Genomic DNA, 17,045 nt, shown 5'->3' with positions numbered 1-17,045 from the left:
TCTGATATCATTAGGGAACTCTGGAACATGAAGAGTCTAAGATCCTGCGTGTCCAGCTGGAGCTCAACCAGATTAAGGGTGAGGTGGACAGGAAGCTGGCAGAGAAAGATGAGGAGATGGAGCAGATCAAGAGGAACAGCCAGAGGGTGATTGACTCCATGCAGAGCACTCTGGATTCTGAGGTCAGGAGCAGGAACGATGCCCTGAGAATCAAGAAGAAGATGGAGGGAGACCTGAATGAGATGGAGATTCAGTTGAGCCATGCCAATCGCCAGGCTTCTGAGTCCCAGAAGCAGCTGAGGAATGTGCAGGCACAGCTGAAGGTATTGTAAGACACAGAGCTGTTGCACAGGCTAAGGTCAATGCTCCTATTTTGTACTCATGTGAATATTTTCCTGATGTTTTTTCACCAGGATGCTCAACTGCACCTTGATGATGCTGTCAGAGCCCAGGATGACCTCAAGGAACAAGCTGCTATGGTGGACCGCAGGAACGGTCTCATGGTGGCTGAAATTGAGGAACTTAGAGCTGCTCTGGAACAGACAGAGAGAAGCCGCAAAATCGCTGAGCAGGAGCTGGTGGACGCCAGTGAGCGTGTTGGACTTCTGCACTCTCAGGTGAACAAAACAATCATTCCTTTTTCTAAATAACATGTGAAAAATCAGTCATGTGGTGACTTAAGTGACTAAATCTGTTTACTTTTTAGAACACAAGCCTTCTGAACACCAAGAAGAAGCTTGAGTCTGACCTGGTCCAGATCCAGAGTGAAGTGGATGACACTGTTCAGGAAGCAAGGAATGCAGAGGAGAAAGCCAAGAAGGCCATCACTGATGTAGGTTTAACTTTCCTTTGTTCTTAATTGTACATAATGTAACGTAATGTGTTTTTTGTCAAAATATTTCTCATCAACATTTCATGCCATCTCCTTCAGGCTGCTATGATGGCTGAGGAGCTGAAGAAGGAGCAGGATACTAGCTCTCACCTGGAGAGGATGAAGAAGAACCTGGAGGTCGCTGTTAAGGACCTGCAGCACCGCCTGGATGAGGCTGAGAACCTGGCCATGAAGGGTGGCAAGAAGCAGCTCCAGAAACTTGAGTCTAGGGTAAGACAACTGTGTTAAGATTTGCAGTTGAACAAATGTAAGAAAAGGTTTGGATCCTTAATGTTTGATGAATTGTATGTTCTTTTGAAGGTGCGTGAGCTGGAGACAGAGGTTGAGGCTGAGCAGAGACGTGGAGCGGATGCTGTTAAGGGTGTCCGCAAATATGAGAGGAGAGTAAAGGAGCTCACCTATCAGGTACAGTCACTTTGAAAGTTAACATGTACAAATCAGTCTAACATGTTATTATTACATCTAACATTTAAACATGCAAATTTACTTTCTATCACAGACTGAAGAGGACAAGAAAAATGTTACCAGGCTGCAGGATCTGGTTGACAAGTTGCAGCTCAAGGTGAAGGCCTACAAGAGGCAGGCTGAGGAAGCGGTAAGGACAAAACGTTTACAATGAGGAAATGATTTATATAATAGTAATAGTTAATAATAGTTTCGTGTACAGCAGACCATGAAGGCCTTTTTGACCATTTAAACATTTTCTGCATCTTGTATTCCAGGAGGAGCAGGCAAATGTTCATCTGTCCAAGTGCAGGAAGATCCAGCATGAGCTGGAGGAGGCTGAGGAGCGCGCTGACATTGCAGAGTCCCAGGTCAACAAACTGAGAGCAAAGAGCCGTGACTCTGGAAAGGTAAATATACAGCTGTTTAGTGAATAATAATTAAAACAGCAATCATCATTATTCAATTCATACCTACTGTATCTGTTAGTGTTATTTTCACCGGACACAGCGTTATGTGTAAATACTATAAAATGAACAGATAAAAAGGATTGTCACCTGAAGCTTATTGAAATCAAACTCACATAAATCATTCATCTGTTTTTTACAGGGAAAAGAAGCAGCTGAGTAAAGCACACCGAGTGTTTCCCTGTTGTTTCTCTGTGTTGAATCATATAATATGATATAATTCATTCTGAAACAATAAAAATTTAGCTGTTGTTCTTAGATTGCTGTCTGTGGTACTTTGAGGTCATTGCTGAAAGCTAGCCAATGTGAGATCTGAATCATCTGTAACACTGGAGAAGGACTTATGTTTTTAATTTTGGGAGGTAGGCGGTGGGCCAATGGCAAGGGCGAGGTCAGCAGCGACAAAACATAGCAAAACGTTTTTTTCAATGGAAACTGTGCACTGCATTTTCCTGCCTTTTTAACACCGTTGTGTTTACAAACTTACAGTATATCCTAATGCAAAGTGCATAACGGTAACAACAACCGAACTTTAAATACACTTCTGGGAAGTTTTGAGGCTAGAAATCAACTGTGTAGATTTAGAATATCTACAGTTTTACGAAAATTGATGGCGAATCAAAAATGTGCTCAAATAGGAAACAAAAGTGAACATAACAGTGAACATAAACATAGAAAGTGGCATGAAAAGAAAATAGTAAAAGTACAAATACCTCTAATTTGTACTTCAGTACAGTAGGCCTACTTAGGTTACTGTCCACCACTGGAAATAACCACATCTTAACACTTCAGAGCTGCCTTTAAACTATACAGCTTACCTCTGTAGCCAACCGCTGTTCTCCTTGTTGTCTCTTTTCTTTGATAAAACCTCTTTGTTGTTTCCTCACCCCAGTCCTGTGGCCTTTGTCCAGATGTGTAGCGATGTTAACTCTGCCTAGCATGGAGTTTCACCATATTATCCATATGTGCCCTCATACACTCATGTTTCTTAATCTTCTCAGATAATCATTTACTCCTGTAACAGTCTATGTTGTATCCGTCCCCGCCGTTTAAAAAAGCAAGCATGGGAAGCAAAATACAGGAATTTACATGACTGCATCCAACTAGCCAACTTTTCTATTGTAGCCTACCAATTGCGGAAGAAACCTCACGTACGTTTTATTTTTCTCACTAGCCTGTTGACTGATTTGGATGTCAGGTTGATCTGAGCCAAGCTCTTTGACATGTTGTTTCTCCACCAAAGTTCTCCTCTCAAATGGATTTTGAAGAAGAGATCTTATGGAATTTGTGGGCAGCTGAAAGCCTGTGTCTTGAGTTCTGCATTCATCATTGTCTGCAGCGTCAGGTGTCCCTACTCTACCACCGACTGCTTCTGCTTAGGGCGATAAATTTATCGATAGGGAACATTATTTTCTAAAATTCAAGCAGATACGTGGCCCACCTCCTAAGGGACACACACCTTTAAAGAGGCAATGTGTAGTTTTCACTGGCCACTACCGGTGTGGTTTAAAAATTGCAACCAGGTGTGTATTTCACCAGAGAGGCTCAGCAATGTCAACATAGCTACGTGTAGTAGGTAGGTACATTTATTTGTCACAATATAACAGGTTATATAGTGAAATTGAGTTTATAACTCCATTCTGCTACATAGCAGACAATATACATTAATATAGTAGTAATTATAAAAATAAACAAAACAGGTAAACAGAAATAAAACTATAATCATTGGAACAGTGCTGAGGATAAATTTGAGCTGAAAAGTCTGATAGCTTGGGGGGGAAAGCTGCTCTGTAGTCTGGTGGTGTGGCAGCAGAAACTTCTATATCTCTTCCCAGAAGGCAGCAGGGTGAAAAGGCTGTGGCTGGGGTGGGTACTGTCCTTTAGTGTCCTTTCGGGTCTGCGTAGGCACCTCCCCCATACACGCCCCTGATATTATGTATAATATAATATTATTTTATATTAGTCTTTGACCGACTATTATAATGACATTGTTGCCACACTTTATACCAGTGAGACCGTAGTAAGTAACATGGCTGTAGTGAATGGGTCTTCCACAGTGTCTTGTCCAGCAAGCTAACGTTATCTAACTTAAGCCGAAAATCGAAAAATCTAAAGCACAAAATAACAATATATTTCACATGCTTTGCAGTAATGTTACTTTACCTGGTCAATAGGATGAAAGCAAACTGTGTTGGTTTTGTCTGTTCCAAAACAGAGCAGAGGTCTCTCCATGACTCAAGCCTTTCTGATTTTGACTGTTTTCACCCGACATCGATTTGATTCTTCAGCACATAAATAAAAAGAATAGAAGAAAAAAAAAAAGAAGAAAAAGAAGAAAAAAACATAAAATTTTGTTGGTTTTCATCCTTACATGGAGTTTATGTTGGAGTCTGTGTTGTGCTCGGAGACGGTCGTTTTGTGGTGTTAGTGGACTGCTTTTCGTTAGCTGCAGTGTTGTTGCTGTCGGAGAGAGGCCCGGGAGCATGCATGCAGCTATATCTCAACCTGATACCTTCACATAAGAAGCAGAATAGTGGCTGTTGCAAGGAACAGAGAAAAAGGGTGGCTGGTTAAATTCTAAGTGGGACAACAGCCGTAAAAAACTGATTTATTAATAAGTGATAGCAATAACATCTGTCCTGTGGCCAGATTGCTTTGATAGCAAAAAAATAAGAAGTAAATAAATTGATAGCAGCTGGTGCTGAAATAGATCTCAGTCATGACAGCTGCAGTTACTCACACAATCACTTTGATTGATTGTGCCTCCAAAATAAAAGCGCAAGAACATTTTTGTAGCAATGCTTTATGTCAAGTTTATTGAGAGGTTTTACTTTGAAGAGTTCTGAAGGATATTCAAAAGAGACTCTGGCTTGTTTGACATACCTCTGAAAAAGCCGTCAGTTAAGGTGTGATTGGATTTCCCTGAATTTCTTCAGGGAAATGAAAATAAGCGTCCATGGGTTTATGAATGGGGATCAAACGCCGGGATGCACACAAACTGCGGCACATGCTTTATTGTGAGCTTGTGCAAAAGTTTCCTTATAATCAATTTGTTTAACAAGGGAGAAAAAAATATCCGCAGTTATTTGGAATCAGTCTTACAACTTTCCTAATGGGAAGTCCCTCACAATACAGACTGTGCTAAAGGTGCACACAAGTATACAAGGATTTGAAATAATTTGACTTTGTTCTGGCCCGCCATGTAACGGCATGAAAAAAATTTGGCCTGATGCCAGACTTCTTTGCCAACCCCTGATTTACCTGAAACCAGGTAGCTAGCAGGTGGGGATGACACCAGGTGGCTAGCAAGTGTCAAATGCAGTACGCTTTTTGTTATGGTATTATAAATGATAGTCCTCCCTCCAGCCCTGCTCACTTCCTCTGTTTGCTTTCATGGTAGTTTGCTGGCAGTCAGAGCTTCCCCTGCATTCCATAAAGTGCCTCTGCGCCTCAGCGATTCCAAACCCTCCCTGCAGGCTTTGGGCCACGCCTCCTCATTTGCAACCCCAAATCCTCAATCCCCAAAACCCCAATTTAATATCCCCAAATTCCCAATCCTAAATCCTAAATGACTAATTGCCCAATCCTAAATACCAAAATCATTTTTGACTTTTAGTATTTATTTCAACTTTTTTTTTTTATTTCGACTTTAAGTTTTAGACTTTTAGTTTTAAATCAGACCCAATAATCCTTCCATACTGACGAAGGCCGACATGCTGGAAAGGGGAAAACTGTGGCTGCAAATTCTGCAAGCAAGGAAAGTGGGTGAGAAGGCATTTTACAGCGGACCTTCTGGCTTCATAAACGGTTGTCGAATATATGCCAAAGAATAAAAACCAACTCATCGTAGGCATGGAGACTCTTGAAAATTGTCATTTAAAGGCAGGGGTAATGTTTTATCCTTATTTGTTTGACTGTTTACCCATTTTTCATATTTCTAAATAACTAAAAAGAGATCTTTAGTAATATTGTTATATATATTTGTCTTTTCTTCTGGTAGTTACTGCTTTATTGTTACAGCAGTATTTTTATTTTTTCTATGTTAAAGACGAGTTTATTGTTAACTTCTTTGAATACAAGAGTTCTTAGAGACAAGAGGAAAGCAGTATTCTTATTTTGTAACAGAGAAATTGCCCACTGCAAGAGACTCACTCATGTGACGCTGATGCCACCTTCTGGTCAAACCAATGGGGGGCAAAGATTATATTCAGCTATGGTTCTAATCGATCTGGTGGTGTAGCCATATGCCTCAATAAATGTCTAGGGAAAGTAATCACATGTAAAGCTGATGGATTTGGTCACTGGCTTGCTGTTGTGTTATTATTTTGATGAACACTTGTGGCTTTAATGGTAGTAATCAGAACAAAATGCTGTTATCAGAAGTTACGGATGTAATTACTGAATATAAGGAAATATATCATACTAAACTTATTTTGATTAGTGGAGATTTAAATCTGACACCTGGCAGATGGCAGGATAGATTCAATTCAATTCAATTCAATTCAATTTTATTTATATAGCGCCAAATCACAACAACAGTTATCTCACAGCGCTTTTCATAAAAGAGCAGGTCTAGACCGTACTCTGTGATGTTATTTACAGAAGCCCAACAATTCCCACCAAGAGCAGCACTAAGCGACAGAGGCAAGGAAAAACTTCCTTTTAAGAGGCAGAAACCTCGAGCAGAACCATGGCTCAGGGTGGGCGGCCATCTGCCTCGACCGGTTGGGGTGAAGGAGAGAGAGAGAGAGAGAGAGAGAGAGAGAGAGAGAGACACAGATGTCCTTCTAAATACAATACAAACCACTGGAACACTATTAACTAAAAGACATTTGGAGGGATAGGAACCTAGATGTCATTCAATTCTCATGGGTCCAACCAAATGGTAGTAGTATATCCGGAATAGATTTATAATTCCTCCTTGCAACTCCTGGAATTTCTTGCAATGTCTCAAATATATCAATTAGTAGTGCACCTTTAACTGATCACTGTGTGATAAATCTTTAATTAAATCCAGATAATAGGCCAAAAAATAAAAGATATTACTGGAAATGTAATGCAGATCTCCTAAAAGATGAGGAATATAATAAAATTATCAGAAGTTTGATAGAGAAAATTTAAAATGATACGCATATAAGCAATTAAAGGCAAGGGAGTTTTCAATACAATACAGTAAATCCAAACATAGCCAATAAAAGCAATATGAGATCCAATTGGTACAGGACATTAATAGATAGTGTGATAAAACTCTAACATCCAATGCTGATAAAAGCAAATTCATTAACCTACAAGCCAAACTAGATCATTTATATCTTAAAAAAAGCCCAAGGGGCTTTGGATAGGCTAAATGGATAGAGGAATGGGAGAATCTCATTTTAGTGTATTATTAGAGAAAAGGAGACAGGAGAGAAAGATAATTAATTCATTAATGATCAATGATACAGAGTGCAAAGATCATAAAATAATATCTGAAGAAATGTATAAATTTTACTCCAAACTTTATGGCTCTAAATATTCTAGAAATGACTCAGATATTTTCCTTGGTGGTTTGAGGTCGTAAGATAGATTTAGCCTTTAAAGTAATATGTGACTCTGAGATCAGAATGGCAGAATTAAATGAAGCAATTAAGAGAATAGCAATAGGGAAAGCTCCAGGACAAGATGGCCTGACATCCAATTTTTCTGGGTTGATCTGAAGGAATATTTATTGGAGGCTTAAAGGACATTTTGAGCAATAGGACACTTACACCTACAATGAAACAGGCACTAATAACTAATTCCCAAACAAGGCAAAGACAAAAGATATATCGATAATCCTTGCCCTATCACCTTATTGGTATTAGATCTGTTGGACTATAAGCACTTAATTAATTGGCAATAAAACCGTAACGTTAGCTTAAAGCATGGAAGCATCAGCCAGCTTAACTTCTACTGCCCTGGTAGAAAAAACATGTAAGGTTAGTTGGATTGGTTTATTCTCCAACGCTGTGGCTTGTGGTGTAAAATATGTAGTTGGATTAATTTCATAGTTAATCTCTCTCTCCAGCACTCTGTTTTGGCATTGTTACCTTCATGAGACAATCAGCTGATCACTAATTGGCAATAAAATGGTAGCTTACAGATGGAAGCTCAGATCAGACAGCTAAAATTTTACTGGTAGAAGAAATATGTTGTTGGATTAGTTTTATGTAGTTGATCTCTCTCTTCAAACGTTGCACCGTTTTAGCTGGAATTATGGCTGTCAGTACTACTTTGTATTTCTGTTGTATTTTAAAAAAATTATAAAAGACATTTTGGTAAGATTTGCAGATTGCTTATCTAATTAAGTAAAGTGAGAGGAGCCTTGATCCTCACAAGCCAATGATTTTGTAAACTTTATGTATTATGTGGTTTATAATGGGCTGTGGTGCAGAAACAGTGAGGCTTACATTGTCCTGTTATCTGTCAGTGGTCATACTTGATGCACTAGATGTGATAGTTTTTGAGATGTTCTTCATTTATGTTGGTATGTTAGTTCAGATGATCCAACCCTCCCAAGTTGTAACAAAAAGTATGATTACAGTACAGTAAAATACTGTATTACAGGAGTATGAGACATCATGTACCACTTCATTTCTTGATGTGGCTGTTGTTTATTAATAAATAAAGTAATAATAAAATTTTTTAAAAACATATGGTTTTAATGAATAATTAAGTAAATATAATTTATTAATATATCTATCTAAAGAAACCTCATTTCTTGACTGGCAACTCTGCTATCTCAGAGATGACATCTTTGATGTCACTAAAACTTACACACTGAGCCTTTAAGAGACTGAGTAGTACCCCCAATGAAATTTAGACGTGTCCCTTTAAGAAAGAGGCATAACTGAACAAAAGAAAGTACAAGACAAACTGAAATATACTGAAATATCAGAAATATACACACATTTATTTACAGATACATTTGCATAGAAATTTAAAAATCCCCCCCCCCCCAAAAAAAAAAAGTTAAAAGATCTTATAGTAAACAAATTTAGGAAATATTATTTTATGCTGCATAATTTAACATAAGCAAGGGTTCACTTGTCAGAATAAATGCTTGCAAACTGTTGTTTTTCATCTTTATCATATACATAAATAAGATCTGTATGCGGTTTATTCCAACAGGTGGAATCATTTCACTTTGCCAAGCAGTCGTCACAATCGGTTTACATTACATCATCTCATTATGGTCATCACTATCTCCACCACCGTTACGACATCGAAAATTATTTTTGGTTCTTTCTGAAGCATGTCTTTGTGATACAGCAATTATATATAAGTCAGCTTACTTTCTTCATGATGTCTTGAAAATTCAACTGCACTGTGCGCAGCGTAGGACAGATAGTGTTACAGTTTTATATAAACGGACACATTTTGGTACAGTTATAGCTCAACCCTGTAAGCCCTGGTGAAACCAATTCAATTGGTTTTATCAGAAACAGTGTTGTGGTGACTTAGCCCTCTTCATTATTATTGCTGCTCTGAATAGTAAGAAAAAAGCAGTGCAAATTGAATTAGCTTACTGTATTATTATTTTAGTGAGATACGTTTTATTTTGTATGTTATTTTACATATTTCAGAATGTATGTATATATATTATATGTTCTGTATAAATGGGAGTCTTTCTTAAATCTAGAAAAGTTGGTAAAAAATTATTTTCTGCAGTTGTATTATATTCCTACTGTGCTTTAACTGCTATATAAATGATTTTAATTACAGTTGTTCTGCTTTAGTTCATTGTTGTTGTCGAGTGTTTAGAGGAGACTTTTTGAAGTTCCGCCACTCACTATCAAGACCTCCTGCTGTCCAGTCAGATGGTTTATCCATTATCATCCTGCAGGGATCTGCAGGGCCACAAAAACCAGTGCCTTTAAATGAATGGAGTGAAAAATGTTTCACTTCCATCTTCCAGAGACCAATGTTCTGCTTATTCATTGTAAAACTTTCCTGGAAAAAATAAACCCACTCTTGTCACCTAGCTGACCATGTGACCTTTGACCCCCACAGCAGAAAGTCTGACAGGCTGGCCTCATGCCTCCAGCTCTGACCCTCTGCCACCACGACAACTCTCTACAGTCCATCCGTCTACATCTGAATGCCATCAAAGAATCTCCTCTTCTGTACAAACATCTTACAAAACATTTTCTCTACATTTTGTTGTATCATTAATGACAAAAAGAAAACGGAGTAACAATTTCAGTAGACTTGCAAAACTATACCTCCACAGTGGTTTCAATTATTTAGAACAGTACATCGCATTGGTGCACTATAGTATAATTAAGCTAATCACTTCATAATTAAGCTAAATCTAAACTTCAAATGAATCTCAGCATGTCCAAATATCTGAAACCGAATGTTTTATGTTCGCAGTTGCGTCTAAAAACTACAGTGAGACCAAACATGGTGGAGGCAACTTGTGCTGACTGTTACAAACCTGTAGCAGCGTAGCTTAGTGGCCCACAGCAAAAAAAGCTGTAATGGTGACAAGGTTGTTTAAGCTGCAGTGTGCAGGAAGGAAATAAAAAAAATTTTCCTGAGTTGGTTCACCAGTTGGGTGAACCAGCGGGGACTCTCGCACTCAGTCTCTACACACACACACACACACACACACACACACACACACTCACACTTTCTGTCACTCTGTCACATCCCCTTCCTTCTCTGCCCTCCACATTAACCTACCATCTATAGACGTGCACATGCTTGTGTGTGTCTGTTGTGTGTGTGCGCGTCCCTCTTTTTTCCGCCATGGCCCATCTCCTAACTTTACATTAAGATGTTGTGATTGGGTGTTGACTCGGCTGGTGTTGTCCGAGCAGTGAAGGGCACATTAGTAGATGTAGATCTGGTTATAAATTTGGCAAAGAAAGGCTTTACAACTGTGCAGAAATGATCACAATGAGACTGCAGTGCAAACTGGTTGACACACCCCCCCAAATGCATGTGTTGCTGGTTGGAAAGAAAAGCAGGTTGATACTGTATGTTTTATAGTATGTATAGCTGGATTAGTTGCAGTGGCCCAGGAGTCTTGATTGCAAAAGCTATGGCTGCAGAGATTGAGCAAAGGGTGTCAGGGTGGTTATAGCATGCGGGCTAGTTGCTAAGAGGGTGACTGATGTGTCCTGTGGCCCTTCAGGAGAGCATTAGAATTTCTCATCGGGGATGACTGTGTTGAAGGGGTGGTCCCAGAACGTGGTGGTGATTCCAAAACCTGAAGAGAGAAATCAAGATTGCATCAGATAGATCTGACAAAAACAGAAGCCAGGGGAATCGAACCTAAAAATCAAATAGGATCTTGCTTTGTCTGAGCCCTGTATATCTGTCATATTTCAGATTTCCTGCGCTCACCCGCTCTCTGGTGCTCAAAGTGATGTTTGACGTGGTAGGCCTTCAGGCTGTACATATACGAGCCCTTCTTTGGCGAGCCGTAGTGAAGGTAGTAGTGGATCATGTCGTACACCACGTAGCCACACAGCCCTCCAACAAACACGCACTTCCCCAGAATATCTGGGAGCATGCTGAGTAGGACTAGATAGAAACTTGCCACCACTAAGGAAGCCAGGCCGGGGGGGAAGACCAGCCGAGAACCGTCAAATGGAGACTGTGGAGGAAGAAGTTTGGGTCATACACTGAGACTTGACCACTCTTATAAACTAGCAAAATTTTCTGTGTATGCTTGCTGACACAGATGAGAGGTTCAAAAGCTGAATTCATCAAAACATGTAGACATTAGTTTTCCCTGTTTTTCAAATTGGTTAGTTTTAATGGAGAATCAAAAACATTTATGGCTATTAAAAGGTTTATGTGTATTATGATCAGAAACTTTAATGACTAATTGAAACTTTGTGCAATAGGGACAAAGTTCATCATCAACAAGAAAGGTCATGAATGATTACTTCTTTTTTTGTGCCATAAAGGCCTACAGCATAACAAATAAGAGTTTTATTATTTGTGTACCTTGTGGTGCTGTCCGTGCAGGAGAAAGTGTAGAGTAATGAGGTAATAGTTATGGGCTGGAGGTTTCATGTGAAAGACAAAGCGATGGATGCAGTACTCCATGAATGACCACAAGAACCAGCCCACCAAAAACAGCAGCGGGAATATGTATTTGTGGATCGTGACGGAGAAGTCTGGGAACCCACACACACACACACACACAGATATGGACATAGATATATACAAATACATTAACTACAAACAAAAATTATGAAAATCAAATGTGTTGTACGGTTTTACGCAAATGGGAATATGGATGTGTTATGTATGGAAAGTGTGCAAGAGTCTCTGGTGCTTATGTGTTCATAACATGAGCATGCATTATATATTGTGTGTGCAGGCAGTCACTTGTGTGTGTTACCTGAAGTTAGAGCTACCCTGGTGGTGCCCAGTGCCAGGGTGGTGTAGCAGTGCCAACTGAGACAAAACACAATAGGAAGCCACACCACTGGTACCCAGTACCTGTAGCAAGAAGAGAGCATATATTAATATGTTCACATACAGATTTGGTTTCTGTTCTTTTTTTCTGTAGGTAGTTTTCATGAACTGTTCAGGTGTTCCAACAGATTCAGGTTAGTGACAACAGAAAATATACCAAGGTTCTGCCTCACACCAATTTATAATAATTGGTATTTATTTCAAATCAGGTGACTCTATGGACTTTTCATGTACCCCCTTGCATCTGCAAAACTGCCCCATGGGTTACGAATACCACTGATTGGAAATTACTTGTTTAGTCAATAGATACAATAACCGAGTCAACATGTCTCATGCAGCAACACTTCAATAGTAGACGAATAAAAATGCATCACTACATTGGTTTAGGTTAAATTTATCACATTTTTTTTTACATCTGGGAATAACACACATTTCTATGGAAACTTCAGGAATGGTAATGCAATGTGTGCATTGACGCATGTCTCTAACAGTGAAAGCCATGCCTGTTTTGGTTGCAAGTCAACAATTAGCAGCATTTTCATCTTATCCCATTCTCTTCAATCATAAGAAGAGAATGGGATACAGTCTTACCAGGAAGTCTTGGTGCTGGCCTCTAGGAGGGAGTTTCCAAACAGTCTGATTGGTCTATCAACTGGCTGGTGAACCCATGCATCATATTTCTCTCCGAGATGGCCTACCTGCCATACCAGGGGCTTCCGCCAGTCCACCAAATCCTGTAGAGACAAAACCAATTAGAAATAAGTGACTCACATTCTGTACAGGAGGAAGCTCACATCCAGTGTTGTAACAGCAAAGGAGAATCACTTAGTTAACTCCAGCAGGTGGCAGCAGAGTCAACAGATTAACAGATTAACAGCACTTCGATGGTTCAAACCAGGAAGTGACTAGGCGGGAAAAAGATGATCATGAGTCAGAACTCAAAACTTATTCATGATGAAAATGAATCCAGTCAAACCATGGCTAGAGTAGAAGATGTCATCACATTAAAGCAGACAGACAACATTTTAATCTTAATTTCAATTACACTGCTCCTGAAGCATTATGTGACAGCATTATGTGTCTCTCACTTATGATACCTCTCTGAGGACATTTGTATCAGGTACGGACTAACACAGTTACCTGAGGCAGATAACTCTTGAGTTGAGTATTGAGTCTCTGATTTAAAGTAATTACAGGATTAGATAACTCCATTTAGACACAAAGAAATCCAAAGACTGTCTCTCCTCACCTCTAAATTCTACCACACAATGTGCAGCCACTGTGTCGGACATATCCACGTTCCACACCTAGCATCATGCAAATGAATTCGCTCCCACTGACAGCTCAGCATGCTATGGCACTTTTGCTGGCACCGACTGGTCAGCTACCTGTCATATCAACGTAGGGTTTACAAGTTCACAACCGCAGAGCCTTGCTTCATAACACCCATCTCATTTATTACCGCTGTTCACTCTGGACAAAGTGATAAATGCAGCATGGATAAGGTTACACCAAAAATAACTGCAATCTGCAAAAAAAAACATGGGTAAAAAAATACTTAAACATGTTATCAACTTAATTCATATTTTGCACAATAGCTAGAAAACACTTATTTTCTATAGGATGTTTGCACACATTTTGCAAGGTGCTACATAAGTATGGAGGTCAGTGAATGAATGATGTCAAGGTCTATATAATATGTTTTGGCTTTGCGTTTATCATAAATAATGTACATTTTTGAATTAAAGCCTTCATGGTCAGTGAGCTCAGTGAATTCAAGCATGGTATCGTAATAGGTTGCCACCCGTGCTATAAGTCCATTTGTGAAATTTCCTCACTACTATTTCACGGTCTACTGTTAGTGGTATTATAACAAAGGAGAAGCGATTGGAAACAACAGAAACTCACAGGCGCACAGTGTGCAGAAGTCGACAACTTTCTGCAGAGCCAATAGCTACAGAACTCCAAATGTTGTGTGGCCTTCAGATTAGCTCAAGAACAGTGCATAGAGAGCTTCATGGAATGGGTTTCCGTGGCCGAGCAGCTGCACTAGCAGCTGGATGCAGTGCTGTAAAGCACGCCGCCACTGGCCACTCGAGCAGTGGAGATGTGTTCTCTGGAGTGACGAATCACGCTTCTCTGTCTGGCAATCCGATGGACGAGTCTGAGTTTGGCGGTTGCCAGGAGAACGGTAATTGCCTGACTGCATTCTGCCAAGTGTAAAGTTCAGTGGAGGGGGAGATTATGGTGTGGGGTTGTTTTTCAGGGGTTGGGCTTGGCCCCTTAGTTCCAGTTAAAGGAACTGTTAATGCTTCAGCATACCAAGACATCTTTGACAATTTCATGCTCCCAACTTTGTGGAAGCGGTTTAGGGATGGCCCCTTCCTGTTCCAACATGATTGCGGACCAGTGCACAAAGCAAGGTCCATAAAGACATGTAGTTTGGTGTGGAGTCCTGACTTCAACCCGATAGAACACCTTTGGGCGGAGCGGAGACTGCGAGCCAGGCATTCTCGTCCAACATCTGGGCCTGACCTCACAAATCTGCTTCTAGAAGAATGGTCTAAAATTCCCGTGAACACACTCCTAAACCTTGTGGACAGCCTTTCCAAGAATAGTTGAAGCTGTTATAGCTGCAAAGGTGGGCCAACTCCATATTAAACCCTACAGATTAAGAATGGGATGTCATTACCCTTCATTTGCAGGTGTATGTGTATCACCTGCTTGTCAACAGGCCTGTACTCCATCTTTAATCTTTAGATCTTTAGAAGACATTTAGTCTCGTATATTAAAAAAAAGAAGTGAAATCTCCTGTCACATGGTGAGTATGGTGAGGATAAGCACACTTGTGACAAGAGTAAGAACTTCCCACAAACAAGTGTTTATAGTTTTAACCAAGGAGGAAGTAGTAATCTACCAACTATCAACTACCATCAAGAATATTGTACTTAATTTAAGACTCACTGACATGTCACATGACAAACACCACATGGATTTAATGTAATTTATACTGTAGAATACTAATATCTCGAATATATCAAGGATTTACGCTGTTATCTATGTCAAACATAACATGGTGGAAAAACATTAAGAAGCAGACTGTTACGTAAACCACTATCATACTGGCATTTGCTGATCTTCCTGTTAAATATGAACAATAATGATTTACAGTCAATATTTATTCTAAACAACTAAGAATTAATGAAGATGAAGTGTGCTCATAGGAACAAAAATGAAGATGCTGGTTTCTGTAACAAAAATTAACTGTTCAAAAAAGACAAAAGAAAACGCGTGCACTGTATGTGCATTAGTGAAACCATGCCTCACATTCCTGAGTGAGAAAATGTGGTTAAGATACAAAGGCACACACACACACACACACACACACAGCTTGCCTGATACTTGAGTCAAAAGAGTGAGATGAGACTCCTAAATAATGCGACTGCAGTGGCATTCCTGTTTTACCTGTTTGCGCTTCCTGCAAAAAATGTATGTGTAGACCATTTCAACAATGTGATGTCATAAAATAAGGTTTAACTCAACAATACCTGAGCGGTACCTGAGTTAGAGACAGATCTGGTCAACAGTCCAAACAGTTGGTGTGAATAATTGTCCAGACATATTATTTACAAAATCACATAATAGAAGTTTATGAAAAACATTTTTATGATGTACAGTAGCTAATGTGTATTTTATTTTTTCATTACCACACAGGGTAGCACAGCACAAGTGTGGTGATAACACTGCAGCCAGACTAAAACAAAGCACACAGCAGCTCTGTGGTGGGAGTGTCCCACGCACATGATTTATTCTACATTGACGAGGGATTTATTTAATCATCAGTTGTATTGGAACAACTGAACGGTTTGGTGTAGCTGAAAAGACAGAAGCACTGCAAATCATTAAATGTTCACGAGGCGCAGTCAGAGTCTGGTTTATGATGTTAACAATGAAGAGAGGAGCATCTCACTCAATCCACTGATGCCTGGCAACAGGGTGAACAAGATGGACTCGTTCTGTCAGCACATTGTGCTGTGCAAGGACCTGGTGTGCTGATATAACTGCAGCAGAAAAACACATGACATCAGCGTGATTTAAATGACTGAATGAATGCGTCATTATGCGTCTATGAATATTTGACAGATGTACTTGCAAGGACAAACTGCAACACTTGTTTAAGGAGACAGTTTAAGGTTAATAGTTAAGTTGTGAATTGGTTTAGTATTCAGGTTGAAGGGGGAGAATTTGCACATGGTCGAGGGTTAAGGTTAGTTGTTATGACATCAATGCCACTAATACATGTGTGTGTTTTGTGCATGTTTGCACTAGGCATGCTCTTGCCAAGCAGTGTGAGAACTCCAGTCTACTAACAAACAGGGACAGTTTAGGAATGAGGCAGGGTGAACAACCTGGTGAATGTTCACTCTTCCTCTACCCCTCATCACTAGCGCGTGTACACACATGCACACACGCGCACACACACACACACACACACACACACACACACACCTTGCTTGGGTCCACAGAGCTGCAGAGGTTGAACGGTGAACTCAAGTCCTCCTCTTCCATCTTCTTGTCTGTTGTCTTTTCTGCCGCCTTGTCCTCTGTCTGTTCACTGGCCTCCCTTCTCTCTCTCAGATTCTGAAGAACAGGACAAAAGCAGCCATCATTAACAACAGAAAGGTGGAAACATGAGCAGAGCTGTGACAAAAATGGACATCTGGATGTCTCTTTTGTTTCTCCTATACTGACAGGTGGTTAAAGTGGTCCTCACCAAGCCTCTC

At 39.9% G+C, this 17,045-nt stretch overlaps 2 protein-coding genes across 2 annotated transcripts in view; one reads left to right on the top strand and one right to left on the bottom strand.

Annotated features, from left to right (window-relative positions):
* Window positions 1–18: 18 nt before the first annotated feature.
* Window positions 19–2,055, top strand: LOC123961308 (myosin-7-like). The gene is made up of 8 exons (XM_046036587.1): window positions 19–323; window positions 414–617; window positions 707–832; window positions 932–1,102; window positions 1,193–1,297; window positions 1,392–1,487; window positions 1,615–1,746; window positions 1,946–2,055. The coding sequence occupies exons 1-8, from the start codon at window positions 117–119 to the stop codon at window positions 1,964–1,966; spliced, it is 1,062 nt and encodes a 353-aa protein (XP_045892543.1). The 5' UTR covers window positions 19–116; the 3' UTR covers window positions 1,967–2,055.
* Window positions 2,056–10,126: 8,071 nt separating this feature from the next.
* The window catches only part of fa2h (fatty acid 2-hydroxylase), a 29,652-nt gene continuing 22,733 nt past the window's right edge, over window positions 10,127–17,045 (bottom strand). The window contains exons 2-7 of the mRNA XM_046036585.1: window positions 16,771–16,902; window positions 12,853–12,995; window positions 12,185–12,285; window positions 11,785–11,957; window positions 11,176–11,428; window positions 10,127–11,038 (exon numbers count right to left, since the gene is read on the bottom strand). Coding sequence (XP_045892541.1) covers window positions 10,971–11,038; window positions 11,176–11,428; window positions 11,785–11,957; window positions 12,185–12,285; window positions 12,853–12,995; window positions 16,771–16,902 — 870 coding nt within the window. The 3' untranslated portion in view covers window positions 10,127–10,970. The remainder of the gene's footprint in view (window positions 11,039–11,175; window positions 11,429–11,784; window positions 11,958–12,184; window positions 12,286–12,852; window positions 12,996–16,770; window positions 16,903–17,045) is intronic.

Source organism: Micropterus dolomieu, linkage group LG22 (genome assembly GCF_021292245.1).
Source record: "Micropterus dolomieu isolate WLL.071019.BEF.003 ecotype Adirondacks linkage group LG22, ASM2129224v1, whole genome shotgun sequence".
Lineage (NCBI taxonomy): Eukaryota > Metazoa > Chordata > Actinopteri > Centrarchiformes > Centrarchidae > Micropterus > Micropterus dolomieu.
This window is presented reverse-complemented; position numbering and strand designations above follow the sequence as displayed.

Bases quoted from the DNA above. Each gene is read 5' to 3' on its own strand.
- LOC123961308 (XM_046036587.1), top strand. From the start codon at position 117: ATGGAGCAGATCAAGAGGAACAGCCAGAGGGTGATTGACTCCATGCAG. The intron at 1,298-1,391 runs GTACAGTCACTT...TTTCTATCACAG, and splicing joins TAAAGGAGCTCACCTATCAG to ACTGAAGAGGACAAGAAAAA. The intron at 1,488-1,614 runs GTAAGGACAAAA...CTTGTATTCCAG, and splicing joins AGAGGCAGGCTGAGGAAGCG to GAGGAGCAGGCAAATGTTCA.